This window comes from Ostrea edulis, chromosome 8, assembly GCF_947568905.1.
Source record: "Ostrea edulis chromosome 8, xbOstEdul1.1, whole genome shotgun sequence".
Lineage (NCBI taxonomy): Eukaryota > Metazoa > Mollusca > Bivalvia > Ostreida > Ostreidae > Ostrea > Ostrea edulis.
The window spans coordinates 36,665,583-36,683,831 of NC_079171.1; the positions used below are offsets into that span (position 1 = coordinate 36,665,583).

Consider the following 18,249-nt stretch of genomic DNA (forward strand, 5'->3'; position numbering starts at 1 on the left):
CGAAGATATAGGGCTCACGGCGGGTGTGACCGGTCGACAGGGGATGCTTATTCCTCTTAGGCACCTGATCCCACCTCTGGTATATCTGACCAACTCTCTGTTTTATATTCCTTATAGGAGTTGTGAAATTGATCACTGTTCGCTATTTTGACCTTTCATTTGTGCCTTTCCTACCCAGAGACGTGAACTAATCAGGTATTATATCATTTGCTCGATTGGTATTGCGTATTATGTATTCTTATATATTCGCTCGGGATTTTTTCACTCATATCAGTGGCGGATTTAAGTGGGCGCAACCGGCTCCCCCCCCCCCCCTCCTAAAATTTTCAAATTTAAGGTAAATCGTGATATCTTGTTTAGAAAAATGTACTAAACGATAAAAGAAGCAATAATTTCTTCCACTCCCGGAGAAATAAATGACAAAATCTTTTAATTTCTTGAATTACTTTATTGGTAGAGAACTTAATTTTTTCCAAAAAGCATTAAAATTGGCGTCATTTTATTCATTTCACCTTATTGAAAATTATAGAAAATAGTACAAATGACTAAATAGGAAACATATTTCAAACCCTTTAAAATCTGTAAAATCCTGGAGCTTCCAGGGGTATCGCCCCCTGGATCCTCACCTGGACCCACTGGGGGCGTCAAGGCGGCCCCAACCCCTGTCTCATGAAGCGCCCCACCCCACCCCCCGTAAACGCAATTCCTGGACTCACCCCTGCATATGGAGACCATTGCCGGTGAATGGCTGTAAAATTTACGCCTATGCTAGGCGCATTCAGCCTTTGAAAAGGGTCCTTTATCATACAACATCTGCTGACACGGGCCTCGGTTTATTAGCAGCCTGCCTAAAACTTAAAAACTGATTATACACAGAGCACGCTCTTGCAGTCGAGAGAAACAAACACCGTATCCAGCTGATAACGGAATGTTGCTACATAGATATAAGAAGTTGACGATGGAGAAGCTGAAGTAGTCCCATAAAGTTAAGTTGTAAGTTTCTCGTAAACATCTATGTTCATTAAAATAATTAAGTAAGAAGTAGATGCGGAAGACTTTACGGTGACTTTTATTTTGAGTTCACAGGAATATATCGAATGGACGTATGAGTGAAAATCATTATTGTTACATTGTAATAGATAAAACGGAAATTTCTGTTTTATATCTAATTTAAAAAATATATTCTCAAACTACAGGCAAGTTATCTATTGTTTAGTGAGTGTAAACCCACTTTGGCCTGTCGAAATCATAATCACTTTACTGACGTGACACTCTTGTGTTCAATACGCTTTCATTGTGTGTACATGTAATTGGAGAATATTAGGCACAATAAAAATGTTTTATTATGTGATTTGTCATTATATTTAACAGTATATATCGATGACGTTTTGTCTATTAACAATGATAGCTTTCATTCATATGTAGATTTGATATATCCCTGTGAGCTCGAAATAAAGGACACCACAGAGTCCTCCACTTCTGCTTCATACTTAAATATTTTATTGAAAGTAGACATTAACGGCAAACTGACAACTCAACTGTATGACAAACGGGATGATTTCAGCTTCTCCATCGTCAACTTCCCACATTTATGTAGCAATATTCCATTATCACCTGCATATGATGTTTATATATCTCAACTGATTCGATATGCAAGAGCTTGTTCTGGGTATAGTCAGTTTTTAAATCGAGGTAAGCTACTGACAAACAAGTTGATGTTACAGGGATTTCAACAGTCTCGATTGAAGTCAGCATTTTGCAAATTATATGGTCGTTATAACGATCTAGTTCGTCAATACAACCTCGCATTGGGTCAAATGCTGTCTGACGTGTCTCATACCGATTGTTAAGCCGTTCTTGGCACACTGATTTTGACTGCAGATAACTCTGTTTACCTGATCATGATATGGGGCTCACGGCGGGTGTGACCGGTCAACAGGGGATGCTTACTCCTCCTAGGCACCTGATCCCACCTCTGGCGTGTTTGCCCAACTATCTATTTTGCATTGTTTATAAGAGTTATGAGATTGATCACTGTTCGTTATCTTCACCTTGCATTATGTAGGTTGAATAGTTATTTCATACATACTCGTGTTGGGAAAGCGAAGCAACTCAAACTCGGGAAAGTGTGGTAGCGTTGTACAATAGAATTCGGCTATATAGCGTAATCCTATAAATTATACCCAAAGCGAATTTGTACCTTTCATTTAACCTTCCTTTTACTTATGACTTCAGAATACCCCTTTAATGTATTTCTATTCACTTGAGAACCATAAAACTACTATTTTTATTCATGAAAAGTCACGAAAACAAAGTGATCAATTTCATAACTCCTAAAAGGAACTAGAAATAGACAGACAAACACGGACTCCTGGACATACCAGAGGTGGGATCGGGTGCCTTGGAGAAATAAACATTCCCTGTCGACCGGTCACATCCACAGTGAGCCCCATATCTTGATCAGGTAAAAGAGGTAATCCGAAATCAAAATCGATATGCCAGAACGGACTAACAATCTTTATGAGACACGACAGTCATCATTTGATCCAAAGCTAGGTTGTATCGGCAAACTAGATCATTAAAACGGCCGTAGATTATGCAAAATACAGACTTTAAGCGAGACTGATGAAACCTGTGCAACATCAACTTGTTTATCAGTAACCTTTCTCGATCTAAAGTCTGATCATACGCAGAACATGCTCTTGCATATCGAATCAATTGAAAGAGATATATAAACACAATATACAGGTGATAATGGAAAATTGCTACATAAATATCATCATACTCAGAACATGTGATTTCTACTGAAAAAAAGACACCTCAATTTCTGTAACCTATAACAACTGACTGAAGGTTGTATCCGAATTAAAGACCTGCGACTTTTACATTTAATGTCGACCATCTTGCAATGGAACAGTTAATATCTGTTTTAACAACATAAATTTACAAATATAGTGCTGTATCTACATGTATTTCTTCAGATTACCATTCTTATCATTCAAATATGCATCAGTAACACGTTTTATTGTTACCAGGAATGGTGTGACCGGTCGACAGGGGATGCTAACTCCTCCTAGGCACCTGATCCCACCTCTGGTATATCCAGGGGTCCGTGTTTGTCCAACTCTCCATGTTGTATTGCTTATAGGAGTTAGGAGATTGATTACTGTTCGTTATCTTCACCTTTCATTAAGTAGGGAGCTATTCGGAAAATGTATACCATAACAAAAATATGAAATACCATGCAGAGCTTAAAATGCATTAAAGAATGTATGCATCATGCAAGGACATCGTTGCAAGAGGTCTATCAAACGTTATATATGTGCCCACAGATTGAAGGCATTGAAAAACAATCAACGATATTTACTCAGCCTTAGGTGAGTCTAGATTGATCATGGATGAGCTTTGGGGAAAAACTAAAACCAGATCCAGCTTAATAAGTTTTTTTTATCTTTTGTTAACCTGAAGTGATTAATGTTTATCATAAGAAGACTTGCGCAAAATACGAATGATCCACCTGAAATAGTTCAAGAGATATTGTCTTCTTTAGTTTTTCTTAAAAGTGGGTTAAACTCCAATGTCAAGGTTACTACAAGGTTAAAAACCTTTGTACAATAAATGCGTTGTCACAAGATATGTACATGTATGTGAAATATGAGAGCTCTATCACTCACCATTCAAAAATTATGAGCAAGGTTCAGTTTTAAATAAACGTTCTGAAATTTGGGCCAGACTCCTAGATCAAGACCTCTATGTCAAACATCATGGTATGTGTTATGAAATATACAGTCTTTTCCTTTGTAATCTAGTTACAAAATAAGAAAGTCCCACATAAGATAGTTCAGGAGATACTGCCTTACATGTAGGTCAAACTCCAAGGTCGAAAGGTTAAAGACTTTGGTGTTAACGGAAAGGAATACTCATATGAAAAATGGGAACCCTTTCCCTCACTAATCCAGAGTTAAGAGCAAGGTTAAAGTTTTGGACGGTCACACAGGACAAAAATATTATCCCTCCAACTTTAGTTGCAGGGGCGTGGAAACAAGAGGCTCATCTGAGTCACCTTGGCCCTGCCATTGTTCAGCTGTTGTGATTTTTGAAAGATTTTTTTTTTATCAATCTTTATTCTCATTAAAAAAAACTTTGACCCCATGTTGTGGCCCCAACCTAACCCCAAAAGAATGAAAACATAAATGGAAAGGAATTCACATAAAACGGAGATGCCTCATCACGAATATGATTGACATGATTTAGCTGTTCTGGATAAAACAAGGTCATAAATCGTGGTATGATACGAAGACGTTGCCTTAAGAAATCTACATACATACAGAATATGAAAGCCCCACATTAAATGGTTCAGTAGATATTGAATAGGTTTTCTTTGAATTAAAAGTAGGTGGAACGTCAAGTTTACAAGGTAAAACACTGAAGTGTATCAAAAATCTATGTACAAACTATAAGAGCTTTACCTTGAATAGTAATAGGAGATATAAAGAAAGTAGGTCAAGTTCACAAGATCAAATACGATTGTATCACAAGGTCTCATCATAAAAAAAATGTATACGAAATATGAAAGCGCCACCTACAATAATTTTGAAGATATTTAACAGGTTACGTTTTCTTAAAAGTAGGTCAAATGTTTCAATGTCACAAAGTCATAGTGTGAATGAAAGGGGTTTGCCACAAGAAATCTAAACACAAAACATGAAAGTTCTACCTTAAATAGTTCAGGAGATATTAAATAAGTTAGATATTCAAAACGTAGGTCTATCATTAAGGTCAATGTCACAGGGTCAAACTTCACAAAATGATAAGGTCTTGCCTTAAAGTCATATAATTATACAAAATACTAGTATGAAAGCCCTACCTTTGATTATTCCAGATATATTGAATAGGTCAGGACTTTTTTCTTTAAGTAGGTCAATCTCCAAGGTCAAAAGATCAAATACCAGTAAGTATGTCTTGCCATAAAGAATCAATTTACAAAATATGAAAGCCCCACCTAAAATAGTTTCGAATATATTAATAGTGTGTTTTCTTTGAAGTAGGTCAAACTCCCAAGTTCAAGGTCACAAGGTCACATATTATGATATCAAATGAGAGGTCTTGCCATAAGAAATCAAACAAGGTATAAGAGATCTGCCTCAAATAGTTCAGGTTATATCATATGCGTCAGATTTCATTAAAAGTGTTATGGGTCAGAATTTACCTGTAATGACACAACAGAATTTAATAACAAAGCAAACTAAACAATTTACACGATTTATTTACAATTATTGAAAGAAAAGTACAACAATAACAAATTACTAAATTAAGACAGACATACAATGTTAACGTCCGTTGCATGTTTAAATGTCGAACTGAATTTACACACAAATTGTCACAAAGCGGTTGTCAATTCCAATCAAATTTATATAGCTCCCCAGACATATCTGAAAATGCGTTTAATCACCAATGTTCATGTGCCTTTCTTCCTGAGGTTTCAGGGTCGTAAATTAACCTTCAATTTGGAGGAGGCAGGAAATTAGGCGGGGGTCTGGGGGCCGCCCAGGCCCCCAGACGCTGAGCACATTTTGTGCACACTGAACACGTTTCGTGCAAAATCCTTGATTCTAGGGCCTTCTAAGATGTTACTTGACTAACTCATTCTAAAAGAAAGATTTGGAATGCTTTTTAAGGGAGGTATCATGTTCTTAGTTATTGGAAACAACATAAATTCTAATGAACTTTAAATTTTAATTTTTTTTTGGCTCAAAAGTTGGAGGAGGCAGCTGCCTCCTCCGCCTCCATGTAATTTACGGCCCTGGGTTTACATCATAATATTCACAGCGTATTCATAACAAAAATGAGCTCTCCGGAACATTCATGAAAGACACAGTTATGTAATCAGTGTTACGTCATCTTTCTACTGAAGAATCTAGGTCACAAGTGTCAATCAAGTTAAAGTATTATACAACAACAGTAGGCCAAAATTCCAGGTCAAGGTCACAAGATAACACACTATTGCATTACATGAAAGGTATTTCCGTAAAGAATGTATATTAAACAAAAGCTTAAATTGTTTCAGAGATATTTTCAAAGATGTTTTCTATATATGAACGTATAACACTTTGATCCCCTATTGTGGCCCCACTCCATCCCCCAGGGGCCTTGAAATGTGTAAACCGGAATCAACACTATGTCAGGAAGCTTTCATGTAATTTTCAACTTCTCTGCCCCATTGGTTTTTGAGAAGATTTTTAAGATGTCCCCTATATAATTGTATTGTGGCCCAACCCTACAGCTCCGGAAGAGGATTTGTACAAAGTTGAATCTGCTCTGTGTAAGAAAGCTTTCGTGAAAATTTCAACTTTCTTGATCCATTGGTTTTTGGGAAGATTTAAGACTTAAATTACCCCATCCTATTTTCGTGATTATCTCCCCTTGGAGATGGACATTTTTGTTCATTTGAACAAACTTGAAAACCAATTATCCAAGGGTGCTTTTTGCCAATTTTATTTGAAATTAGCCGAGTGGTTCTGGAAAAGAAGTCGAAAATGTGAAAAGCTTACAGACAGACGGACAGACACAAACGGACAACGGGGGATCAAACTAGCTCACTTGATCAAGTGAGCCAAAAACGCGAATCCACACAACTTAGTAACATTCGCTATTTGACATGATTTAGTGTGACCCTATTATTCGTGAAACAATTTCCTGAAAATTCCAATATAAAACTTTGATCTCCTCTTATGGCCCACCCTACCCCTGGGCCCTTGAATTTAACAAACTTGAATTTGCATTACCTGAAGATCATTTCATAATAGTATGATCAATCATGGCTCTGTTGTTCTTGAGAAGATTTCTAAAACTATCCCCATTGTGTCCCACGTACTCTTACCCCCCCCCCCCCCCCTTTCAATCTGCATATACTGCCTGTGGATGCTTGACTAACCATAGCCCTGCTGCTTTTGAGATGAAGATATTTATTGATGTTTCCCTAAATATTATTATATAAAATTTTGGTTCCTTTTTGTTGTCCCCTGCTACCCTTGGGGATCTTAGTTTGAGCCAGCTTGAATCTGAACTACCTGGGGATGTTTGCATATTGATATAATATTGATTATATACCGACACCAAAACCAATGGGGTACATCTACTCCTGATGATGTTCCAGTGTACCACGTTTGGTGTCTGTCAAGGAAAGTGTTCTCAAGGTATTTAAAGGATAAAGGTGAAGATAACGAACAGTGATCAGTCTCATGACTCCTATAAACAATACAAAATAGAGAGTTGGTCAAACATGGACCCCTGGATATACCAGAGGTGGGATCAGGTGCCTAGGAGGAATAAGCATCCCCCATCGACCGGTCAAACCCGCCGTGAACCCTATATCTTGATTAGGTAAACGGAATTATCCATAGTCAAAATCAGTGTGCCACGAACGGCCAAACAATCGGCATGAAACACACCAGACAACATATATTGGAAAAGTTAAATACAATCCAGACAGATGTTAAAGGACACATCTCGTGTTTTCAAAGTATACAGAATTATATGCATTTTGTCTTCCTTATGCTTATAGAAATTAATTGTAATAGTTCGTTCACTAAAGTATTGCGATAATTTGCCACAATACGGACTTAAATCTAAGCCCCGATTTCAAAAAGCCTAGTTAATTAGATAGGTAGTCACGTGGTACAGTGATGTCATATGCGACCTTCGTCGATCAATTTGTTGTAATAGTAGTGGTAGATATTTTTAAAAACTCGGGTTTTAGGGGCCTAATTTATTTACCATGGATAACATTTATTTCGATGTTGACAAATTTCCCGAGTCCTATATCTTTTAGCCACCAGTGCATACAAATAGCGACCCAAATGTAGCGAGGAAAGCGAGTATGAAATCTGCATAAATTTGCGAGTAAATAATGTTTACATGGGATCACTGTCTAAACACTATTTGGTAATGCCATTTCTGTAAACAACTGTAATTAGCGCTGTTGCTTTTCTAAAATAAACAGTGCAATTATTATAACATTTATTTTTGGAGAAGTTAGATAGGCCTAAATTATAATACGATTATGTAGCATTGACAACTAGGCCTACTGTCACGGGTGCATTTCGGGGGGGGGGGGGGGGGGGGGGGGGGAATATAATAAAAATGATCAAACTTATTGTGAAAATCACAATACCTTTAAATTATTTTATTCAAGCAATTTTATTAATCATTATATTTTGTTATCTACACGTTGTTACTTAGGAAGTGGGAGCGCGGCGTGCTGTTGTTGTAAACACGTACGCGTTCCTTAAAAAAAAATGAAAGCATTATAATTCAATTCAAAGTTGGGAAATATCATATTTTATTATTTATAATTGAAAGTTCTATTATCTTTTGTCTTTAAATTTCTTTTTTAAAACCACCAGTTGGTAGACACTGCTAGCAAAGTTCTGCCTATATGTTGTTACAAGGTGAAGGTCAGTTGGTGAGAGTGTGTATTGAATTTGAGAGCAGAACGGAATGCATATGCGGTAGGCCTATATGTAACAGTGAGAAGCTTCGATAGAACCATTTTCTCGCAGTTTATATACGTCTTTGTCCAAGAGCTTGTTTGAAAAAGTACAGGGAGAAATTCTACTGGGTTTTTTTTATGGCAAAGTCGTTGTGCAATGTCCAATGTCCATAGTGGAATGACCCTTGACCTGAATTAATATCAATAAGGGTCATCTACACTTTAGGGGGAACCAAAATATGAAGTTTGATATCTGTCCAGCAAAGGGTTCTCGAGATTTTGAGCGAGCAACACTTGATATACCGACCGACCAACGCGTCCAAAGCAAACCAATCTGCTTCTCCTTTCAGAAAGGGGGAGGGCATAATAAACTAAGATAAGAAATAATTCATTGCCAGAAAAACTAGTTCTGTTATGGCATGTAACTCAGTCAATTCCAGATAGTGCTGACATTACAGCAAAAACAGTAATTACTCCCCTGTGACAGTAGTTCGTGATAGGTAATTTAACAATTCAGTTTCATGATAAAGTAGTATTAAAATTTCTTTTAAGGTCTTTCAAAGCTGTTTGTAAATAAAATATATATTTTGTAGATTTAATACCACGGGTTTTCAATATGAGCTTTGAACAATCGTATATCTTTCACTTGAAATGGTGCATCATTTTGTAGTGCATGTATACATGTACTTTCAACTGTTTTTTCTGTGATAACCCTTTGAAGCTCCAATGCGTTAGTTTCCCCCTATACTACATCACCCTACATACAGTAAAACACGGTTACAGCGAACACAATTATAAGGAATTCGTGCTTACAGTAAAATATGGTTACAGCGAACCCACTTATAATGAATTCATGCTTACAGTAAAATACAGTTACAGCAAAACCACTTATAATGAATTCATGCTTACAGTAAAATACAGTTACAGCAAACCCACACATAATGAATTCATGCTTACAGTAAAATACGGTTAGAGCGAACCCACTGATAATGAATTCATGCTTACAGTAAAACATGGTTACAGCAAACCCACTTATAATGAATTCATGCTTACAGTAAAATACAGTTACAGCGAACCTACATATAATGAATTCATGCTTACAGTAAAATACGGTTAGAGCGAACCCACTTATAATGAATTCATGCTTACAGTAAAACATGGTTACAGCAAACCCACTTATAATGAATTCATGCTAATAGTATTCAGTGATTTTCTTTCCCTGTAGTTTTAAATCATATTACAAATGTATGAACTTTGTGGATATACAGTGTCCCCTCGATAGATCGACAATTTTTATTCAATAATGTGAGGGTGGCAATGTATCTAATTCATCATTACTGACAATTCACTGAGCAGTCAAAAAATTCAGTTACCTACTTTATTTGGGCTGAACATTTTGTATAAACATTTTGATAATCATGAGTTATATTCAATAATTAATAATTAACCTAATGCACTTCCCTGTACAGAAGTGATTACCGATGGGTTCTCAAGGGTAAACCTATAGAATTTGACCATTTGTTTGTGCAAATCAGCGGCATATGGCATAATGCGGAGTTGGCAATATAGCGGGGGTGTTACCACAAGGACAAATCTGTTTTTTAAAAGATTTTCAGGCAATAAGCGGGGGTGACCTTATAACATAGATACTGAGGGACCACTGCAATGAATTATCTTTATAACCAATGAAAATGTTTGACACCAGCCCTTCACTACACTGATGTTTATACAGTACATCCACTGAATTTTTTCTCTTATAACGGGTATTTCTTTTGAAATGGACATTGCTTTCATCGGCGACAATGAATACAAGTATGTTGCAAAGTAATTCCTTCACAGACAGATGGTATTAAAAACCGGGCCTGGAGGTGATAAAATTTTACCGTACTCATACTCAAACTCAGCCATGTTTGTTTCGAGTACAACTCTGAGCAAGCTCCAAACATACTCGAAAAATCTTTAGCGTGTACTCCATTTGGTTATGAGAATGATTTTATAAAAGTTTTATAATCTTCACTTTTGAGTGCGGGTACAATTTAGAGCACAGAGTTTGAGTATGAAAATGTCCTCAAAAAAGTTTTATAACCTCCAGGCCCGGTTTTTAGTACCACCTGTCCACGTAACCATTATCGAATGACACGTCGTCAAGGTCAAGGGGTGCAGTGACTGTTCCGTTTAAAGTAACTAATGGGTCAACGATATATTTATGTATCCCCTTCCCAGAAGGAGACGTATCGTTTTAAATAGTGTGAATTCTTCTTCTTCCTATTATCATACATAGTTTGTCTGGGACATAACGTTTTTGTCTTTTGACATAGGTCTTCGATATTTAGCATATTAGTAAGTTTAATTTACTATCATATGTTTACAACAGTTCCTTGGTTGAAACACTTATACATATTACAGTCTATAGGAAACTGTCATGTACCGTAACTCATAATTTTCCACTTTATAGATGATCCCTAAAATATGGTTATAAAAACCATGGCAAATGAGGAGACATCAGTTTTAGTGTGCTAAAACAATTCTTCCAACTGTAGTAATAAAATCTATAGTTTAAGTTTATTTTAAATGACATAGATATAAACAATAAAATGTCTCTATTGTTTTACCAGTCGATAAAGGTAGCAACCATTGCAGATAAAAAATGTGCATAACCTGCTAACTCAGGATTTGAATTTTTTCTGGAATGCATGTACCTACATCTACTGATATAACAACACAGAAAGTATTGTTTAAATATTATCTTTCTGGTACCAAAAACAGTAGGTCTGCTTACCAAGTATTTTTAATCCTGTTTCTAATTTATAAGGTAGAAAAGATAATAATGTAGTTGTTTTTCAGTTATTTTCTTGTGGCTGTTTTTTTCTGTCCAACAGATGGCGCTATTAGACACACCCATCTTTTATTACAGCTAGAAATACCTCCAACAAGAATGATGCAAATATGATGTTCCTTAAAATTAAATTATTTGTCAATTTTTCTCTCAAATATTTGTGATTTACGAAATAAACATGCAAACACAGGTCCAACACCATTCCATTCTTTGTTACACTAAAAAATGCCATCTGACACAATCGTAACCACTGAATTATAAATACAAAGTATATATTTCTTCATTTCTTTAATGAAATGCAACAATACACAATTGCAAGGTCCAAATACAGCAATGCATAATACAAGATAATGACAAAGGTCAAAAACTATGGTATAAAATGCAAGACCTTGTCATAAGAAATCTATAGACAAAATATGAAAGCCCTACTATAAATAATTTAGGAGACATTGAATAAGTTAGGTTTTCTTAGGTCAATGTCACAAGGTTAAAAACTTTGGAGCTAAATGACAGGTCTTGACACAAGGAATACACATGCAAATGAGAGCCTTATCGCTCACCATTTAAAAGTTAGGACACCCTCTCCCCCCACTCTTTGGTCAAGGGGGTGTGGGGGCATACTAAAAACTTCAATACACAGAGCTTCTTGCAACATTTGCATTTTAATATGATTTAGTGTGACCCTGGTACACGTAATCATGAAAAAATTGCTTTAATTAAGTTCCTTTCAATTCCTACAATAACATTTTTTATCTCTTTATGTGACCCAATCCTACCCCTGAGGCCCCAAAATTAAGAAACTTGATTTGCTCTACCCAAAGATTCTTGTATATCAATATAAGTAACTGTGGTCATACTGTTCTAGAGAAGATTTTAAAAAGATGTTTCACTATATATATATATATACCCATTAAAAAATTTTTATCCCCTATTGTGGCCCCATCCTACCAATGGGGACCATGATTTTAACAAACTTGAATCCCAACTACCTGAAGATGCCTGCAGATTAACATGAGTACAAATATTCACAGCCCTGCTGTTCTTGAGTTGAATTTTTGAAGATGTTTGCCTTATGTATTCTCCCGTAAAACTGTGGCCAACATCCTATCCCAAGGACCAAATTTGAACAAATTTGAATCTGCACTACCCAGGGATGCTTGCTTATTAATATGAGTAATCATGGCCCTGTTGTTCTTCTAAAGATTTTCATAAAAAATTTCTATATATATACCCATGTAACACTTTGATCCTCTATCCCCCCTCCCGTCTTGCAAGTGGTTATTAAGAAGCAGATTTTTAAATGACCCCATACTATTTTGCCTTATCTTGATTATCTCCCCGTTTGGAGGTAACATGGATGGCCCTTCATTTGAACAAACTTGAATCCCCTTAGCTCAAGATGTGCCAAGTTTGACTGAAATTGACCCAGTGTACTTTATAAGATGCCACAATTTTACTAATTTTTAATCAACTCCACTCAAAAAAAGGGCATGTCACTTCATTTGAACACACTTGTTCCTCTTAACACAAGCAAGAGCCCTATGATTCTGGAGAAGGGAAGTTTAAGGACACAGATTGACGAACACCAGACAAAATTAATCAGATTAGCTCACTTGAGCTTTAAACTCAGATGAGCTAAAAAGCCAATAGTTCTGGCCCCAGGACCATAAAAATTCGGCAAGCTCACTTTTGATCTCAGTCTGACTTGTTGACTTTATCTGTTCCTTTTATAAAAGTTGGACTTCGATCACAAGTGGGTATGTCTACATTTTACAGACCCGGGGTATATTCAAGCAGAAAGCGATTCGGTTATCATCTTGGATGTGCAACCATGAAGAAATGAACGTGTTAAGATCCCTTGGACAGTGTTTGACACAGATTTCGAATTCAGGAGATTAATCATCATTTTTAATGGGATCTGAGTTTGTTTCCTTAGCCACAGCAGAGCTGCAATCACCAGAAGTTGAACCAACAGGAGTTTTCATGCTTAATTGAACTGAACACGAATCTGTCGGCGTGTCTACTTCCGGAGCCAGACATTGAGCCGGTGTGTCTGCTTCCGGAGCCGGACATTGAGCCAGTATGTCTGCTTCCGGATCCGGACATCGAGCCGGAGGTGAGTTGTCATCTTCCATTACTGTAACCTTTGGCAGTGTCGAACCGAGAGTCTTTTTCTGTTCTGTTGAGCCGTGCCTTTTGTCCGATGTAACTGATGCTTCGGTATGATGACCTATGTTGTTCGTATGCCGTATAGCTGTGGTCCGAAGGCAATGCGGGGCATATATTTTGCTTGTTTTTGCGTATTTGCAGATGTCCGATAAAAAGTTGGCGAATGATCGTTTTGCTAAGGGTTTGTTGATGTACCATGTAGACTCCAAAGTGGGGTATTCCACAGCAGGTTTGTTGTACTGGTTGAACAATGAATCTGCGTTTTTATCGGTTTTTTCTATTAGAAGTTTGAGCATTTTTACAGGACACTGTCGTGTTTGTGTAGCATACATGCGTTTATCACTGAGTACGTCCTCACCGTTTGATCCGCCCTGGGCATTTTTTTGTTTAATCTCATGCAACAAGACTGCGTATTCACCCGTTTCATCACTCTTGAACAAAAATGAGTTGATTTTCAACTGGGGATGAAATTCTGTCACCCGCGTAACGAAATGAATTGCGAGATTAAACCAGACACACTGCCGCAGTAATACAGGATGCGATTCAGCATTTTTGAAGTAAGCAAAAATAGATTTTAAATCCTCCTCACTAATAACATCGTCTTGCAAGGAGGGCCTTGAAAGTCTCTCCTGCATTCTCAGCTTTAGCAAGCCCTTAAGGGTCCTGTTCGTTGCCCTGAATTCTTTGTCGTTTACAATATCAATGTTCCGTCCTAAATCCTGGAGATGGCGGTTGATAGCCCCGCGGATATTTTTCAGGGTGTTCTTATGGTATTCCCCGGCCGCTTCTGCTGTAAATGCATTCTGTCGAGAATTCAGCGGTTTGGGCTTTGCTTCACAATAAAATTTCGTAAGTAATGTCGCCAAATCTTGGGAATTGATTGATGAGAAATCCACTGCTTCTTCTTGAGTCTCCAAACACCATTCTGAATTAATAAGAATGAAAACAAGAAATGTTTCAGAAACATGTATGCCCCTCTTGCTACAAAATTAAAAAGGGTTATACACATGTATCATTTAAACTATAGTAATTCCAAAATGGTTCAAGATATTGAGCAGACAATATCAGGAATTCCTATATCCAGAGTGGATTTACCCGTGACCTTTGACCATGTGACCTCAAAATCAATATGAGGTCATCTACTCCTTATGATGTACCAGTGTACCAAGTTTGGTGTTAATCAAGCAAATGATTCTCAAAATATAGAAAAGACATTTACAAATATAATACTTCATTAGATGACCAATGTGAACCTTGACCATGTGAACACAAAATCAATGAGGTTCATTTACTCTTTACAATGTACCAGCGTACCAAGTTTGATGTCTGTCAAAGGATTCTCAACATACTGAGCAGACAATATGTCCAGACTGGATTGACCCTTCACCTTTGACCCTGTGACCTGAAAATCAATAGAGGTCATCTACCCCTTAAGATGTATCAGTGTCCCAAGTTTGATGTCTATCAAGCAGAGCATGACTTGGTCTAGAAATCGAACGACAGGTGCATAACAATATGCCCCCTCTTTTTCAAAGGAGGAGGGGGGGGGGGGGGCATAAAAATAAGACCTACAGACTGGGTGGTGTCTGTGCATGTCAGTCGGATTATTCAATGGCAGCTAACAATTCGATAAAATCCGTGATACATTATGACTGAATGTATGCTAAGAGCCACAGTCAACAAAACAGAAACATACAACATACCTTGGAAAACTTTGAGTCCCCATCTGGTGTTTTTCCTAGTGCTGGAGGACTGGTTGCCTTCGTAGTACTTAATCAACTCTTCATCAGAGACCTCTCCAAATCTTTTGGAAGCGGACTTTCCCTCCTTGGAGTCACAAGTTCTTGAAGGATTCCCATCTTCCAACCCATTGTTCATCTCATCTACAGTAACATTAGTCTGAACTGATGAAACATTAAAATTCCGGACGTGTCATTCAGTACTTCGTCTGTTACTACTCGGTCCTACTATACAAAGAACCCTCAACAACTTTAGAGAACCCAGGGGATTTATTTCAAGTGTAAAGTCCATTTGACTACATTCATGATATATTGCAAATATTAAACAAACTATCAAATTTCTATCCGTCTATAACACGTTTTATTCATTTTATAGGAGAAAAACAAACTTGTTAATTTCTGTAATCTCCACCTTTGAAAATACATGAGGGTATGAACTGTCATGCTTTCATGCCAGCATCATGAAGCTCATTGGCATTTCATGAAAAGTAAGCCTGCATGAAGCACTGTAGTTCATGCCCTCATGTATTTTCACAACTGAAATTTATGTCTTATATTTACATTCTACTTCGATTTCTGTCCAAATTCCACCCCTTAAAATAGACGCACCATATCTATAGAGAAGTTCTATATGCACATTGTTTACGACTGCAGTACATTCCTTTGTAAATGTCCACTATTGGAATAAGGAAATACTCGAAAAATAAATAATACGTTTTTTGTACCATACTAAAACAGTACATACACAAGAGGGTTACCATGTTAAAGTATGATGTAAATGTTGAACAATTGCAAATGTACGCAAGTATTTCTAAAAAAACAGAAGTATAGTTAACGATGTATCAAAATTAAATTTATTGGAAAATGAATAGAAAAAGGCTGAAAACTTTCTACAGAAAAAATATCATGAATGGAGAAATAAATGAATTATTTATAAATACACGTACAACACATGACTTATCATCATAATACTATAGAAAACAATTATGAGTTCTACATGTAGAACAATGAAATTGTACCTTGGAAGATATTCATACCCCACACGGTCATGTCCTTCGGAGTTGTAAATAAATGGGCCAGTTTCTCATCCCTTTTTCCTTTCACTGTCTTAGAAGGAGGCCTCTACAATTCATTCAAAGATAAATCTACTGACCTTCTGTGTTAAACAGCATGTAATCCTGAATCCCATAGAAAATATATATATATTCACTGCTTTGTGGTTGAACATGGAATTTATTTCACGAGTGAGACAGGATTTCTTTTAATATATTTTCACGAGTGCAAGACACTAGTGAAAATATAAAAAAAAAAATACTGTCTTATGAGTGTAAAGCACGAGTGTGAAGCACAAGTGAAAATATAAGAAAAAGAGTGAAAATATAAAAAAAAAATCTCATCTTACTCGTAAAATAAATTCCATATCCAACTACAAAGCACTGAATTTTCTCTCTATTACATTTCATTTGGTGTATGAACATGTTTACTTCAAATCTTAAAGGATGTATAGTATTACTCAACATATCGTCACAATGAGTTAACATGACGTCACAATGAGTTAACATGACATCACAATGAGTTAACATGACGTCACAATGAGTTAACATGACGTCACAATGAGTTTACATGACATCACAATGAGTTAACATGACGTCACAATGAGTTAACATGACGTCACAATGAGTTTACATGACGTCACAATGAGTTAACATATCGTCACAATGAGTTAACATAACGTCACAATCAGTTAACATAACGTCACAATGAGTTAACATATCGTTACAATGCGTTAACATATCATCACAATGAGTTAACATGACGTCACAATGAGTTAACATAACGTCACAATCAGCTGTTTTAACTGCAGTGAAAATATCAGTTTTATTCAGTGGATAAATTATATTATCATATCCTTTCAATTTTATCTCTTCTTCTTTCTTTAAAAGTTTGCAGGCATCTGCACGGAAACATTCCAGCCCGCATACATTACGTCACAATCAAATTACCACTTCGTTTTTTTTGTTGTGTTTTTCATCTTTTACACATTTAAACCAATAAAAAAATTGTTAAAAATAAAAGTATTGTTAGTTTCTAAATGAAACTGAAAGTGTATAATAAAAAGGTTATGGACTTTGTATTGGAAAATATGAGACGACCTCGTTTTTTTTTAACGCAGATGGACCTCGCAAGCTCGGTTCGTCTACCTGCTAAAAAACTTGGTCGCCATATTTTCCCATACAATGTCTATAACCTATAAGTATTCACTGTTGAAAATGCATTACACTGTGATGTTTTTGTTCAACTATGCAGATGTATGCAGTAATACAAATTACTGAGCATTATTAGACCGAAGAGTTATGAAATCTGTAACAATTTTCCTGTTCTGCATATCAAAGCTAAATTCTAATATTCAGCAGCAGTCTTAACCAAGATTGGTTCTTAAGATACGAATGCCATCAAAAGTGGCCATATCGATATAACACTATAGGGCTATTTTTGACTCACCCTACAATCAGAACCCTGTGGTTGTAAAATTCACAAATTTGGTACATACCTTTCTGCTTTTCATAAACTATGCATTTAGTTTTTATACGGAAAAAAAAATGAAGTCTTTCAAATGATAAAAAGACAATAATTACTAGGATAATTTCGTCCCCATCCTGGAACCCCTGGGATAAAGAAATTTACAATTTTGGTAGAACCCTTGAGTTCCTATTTAACATCACTATACGTGGGTTTGTTTTTTTACAGACTTGAGGTTTTTGCAAATCGGTCAATTTTTGGCAGTTTTTGCCCCACCCCCAAGGCCTGGGAATGCAGGAATCCTGAAATTTATATTTCATGTCTCCCTTGTCCCAAAAAGACTTCACTCCAAAATCTGAAAAGAGTTGGAGGGTTAATTATCAAGAAGTTTAAAATGTTCCATCGTAAATGGATAATGGACAACAACTAATGCAGACCAATAGCAAAAGGTCCCCGGGGTGATTCAAGTGACCTGAAAATTCCTACCATTGGTA

General features: G+C 36.5%; 1 protein-coding gene across 3 annotated transcripts in view; it reads right to left on the reverse strand.

Moving 5' to 3' along the window:
- Nucleotides 1–11,600: 11,600 nt before the first annotated feature.
- The window catches only part of LOC125661544 (uncharacterized), a 32,489-nt gene continuing 25,840 nt past the window's right edge, over nucleotides 11,601–18,249 (reverse strand). For 2 of the 3 annotated variants that reach the window (XM_048893587.2, XM_048893589.2), the window contains exons 10-12: nucleotides 16,255–16,357; nucleotides 15,200–15,379; nucleotides 11,601–14,421 (exon numbers count right to left, since the gene is read on the reverse strand). In XM_048893587.2, coding sequence (XP_048749544.2) covers nucleotides 13,223–14,421; nucleotides 15,200–15,379; nucleotides 16,255–16,357 — 1,482 coding nt within the window. In that variant the 3' untranslated portion in view covers nucleotides 11,601–13,222. The remainder of the gene's footprint in view (nucleotides 14,422–15,199; nucleotides 15,380–16,254; nucleotides 16,358–18,249) is intronic. The other variant, XM_048893588.2, reaches the window with a different exon arrangement.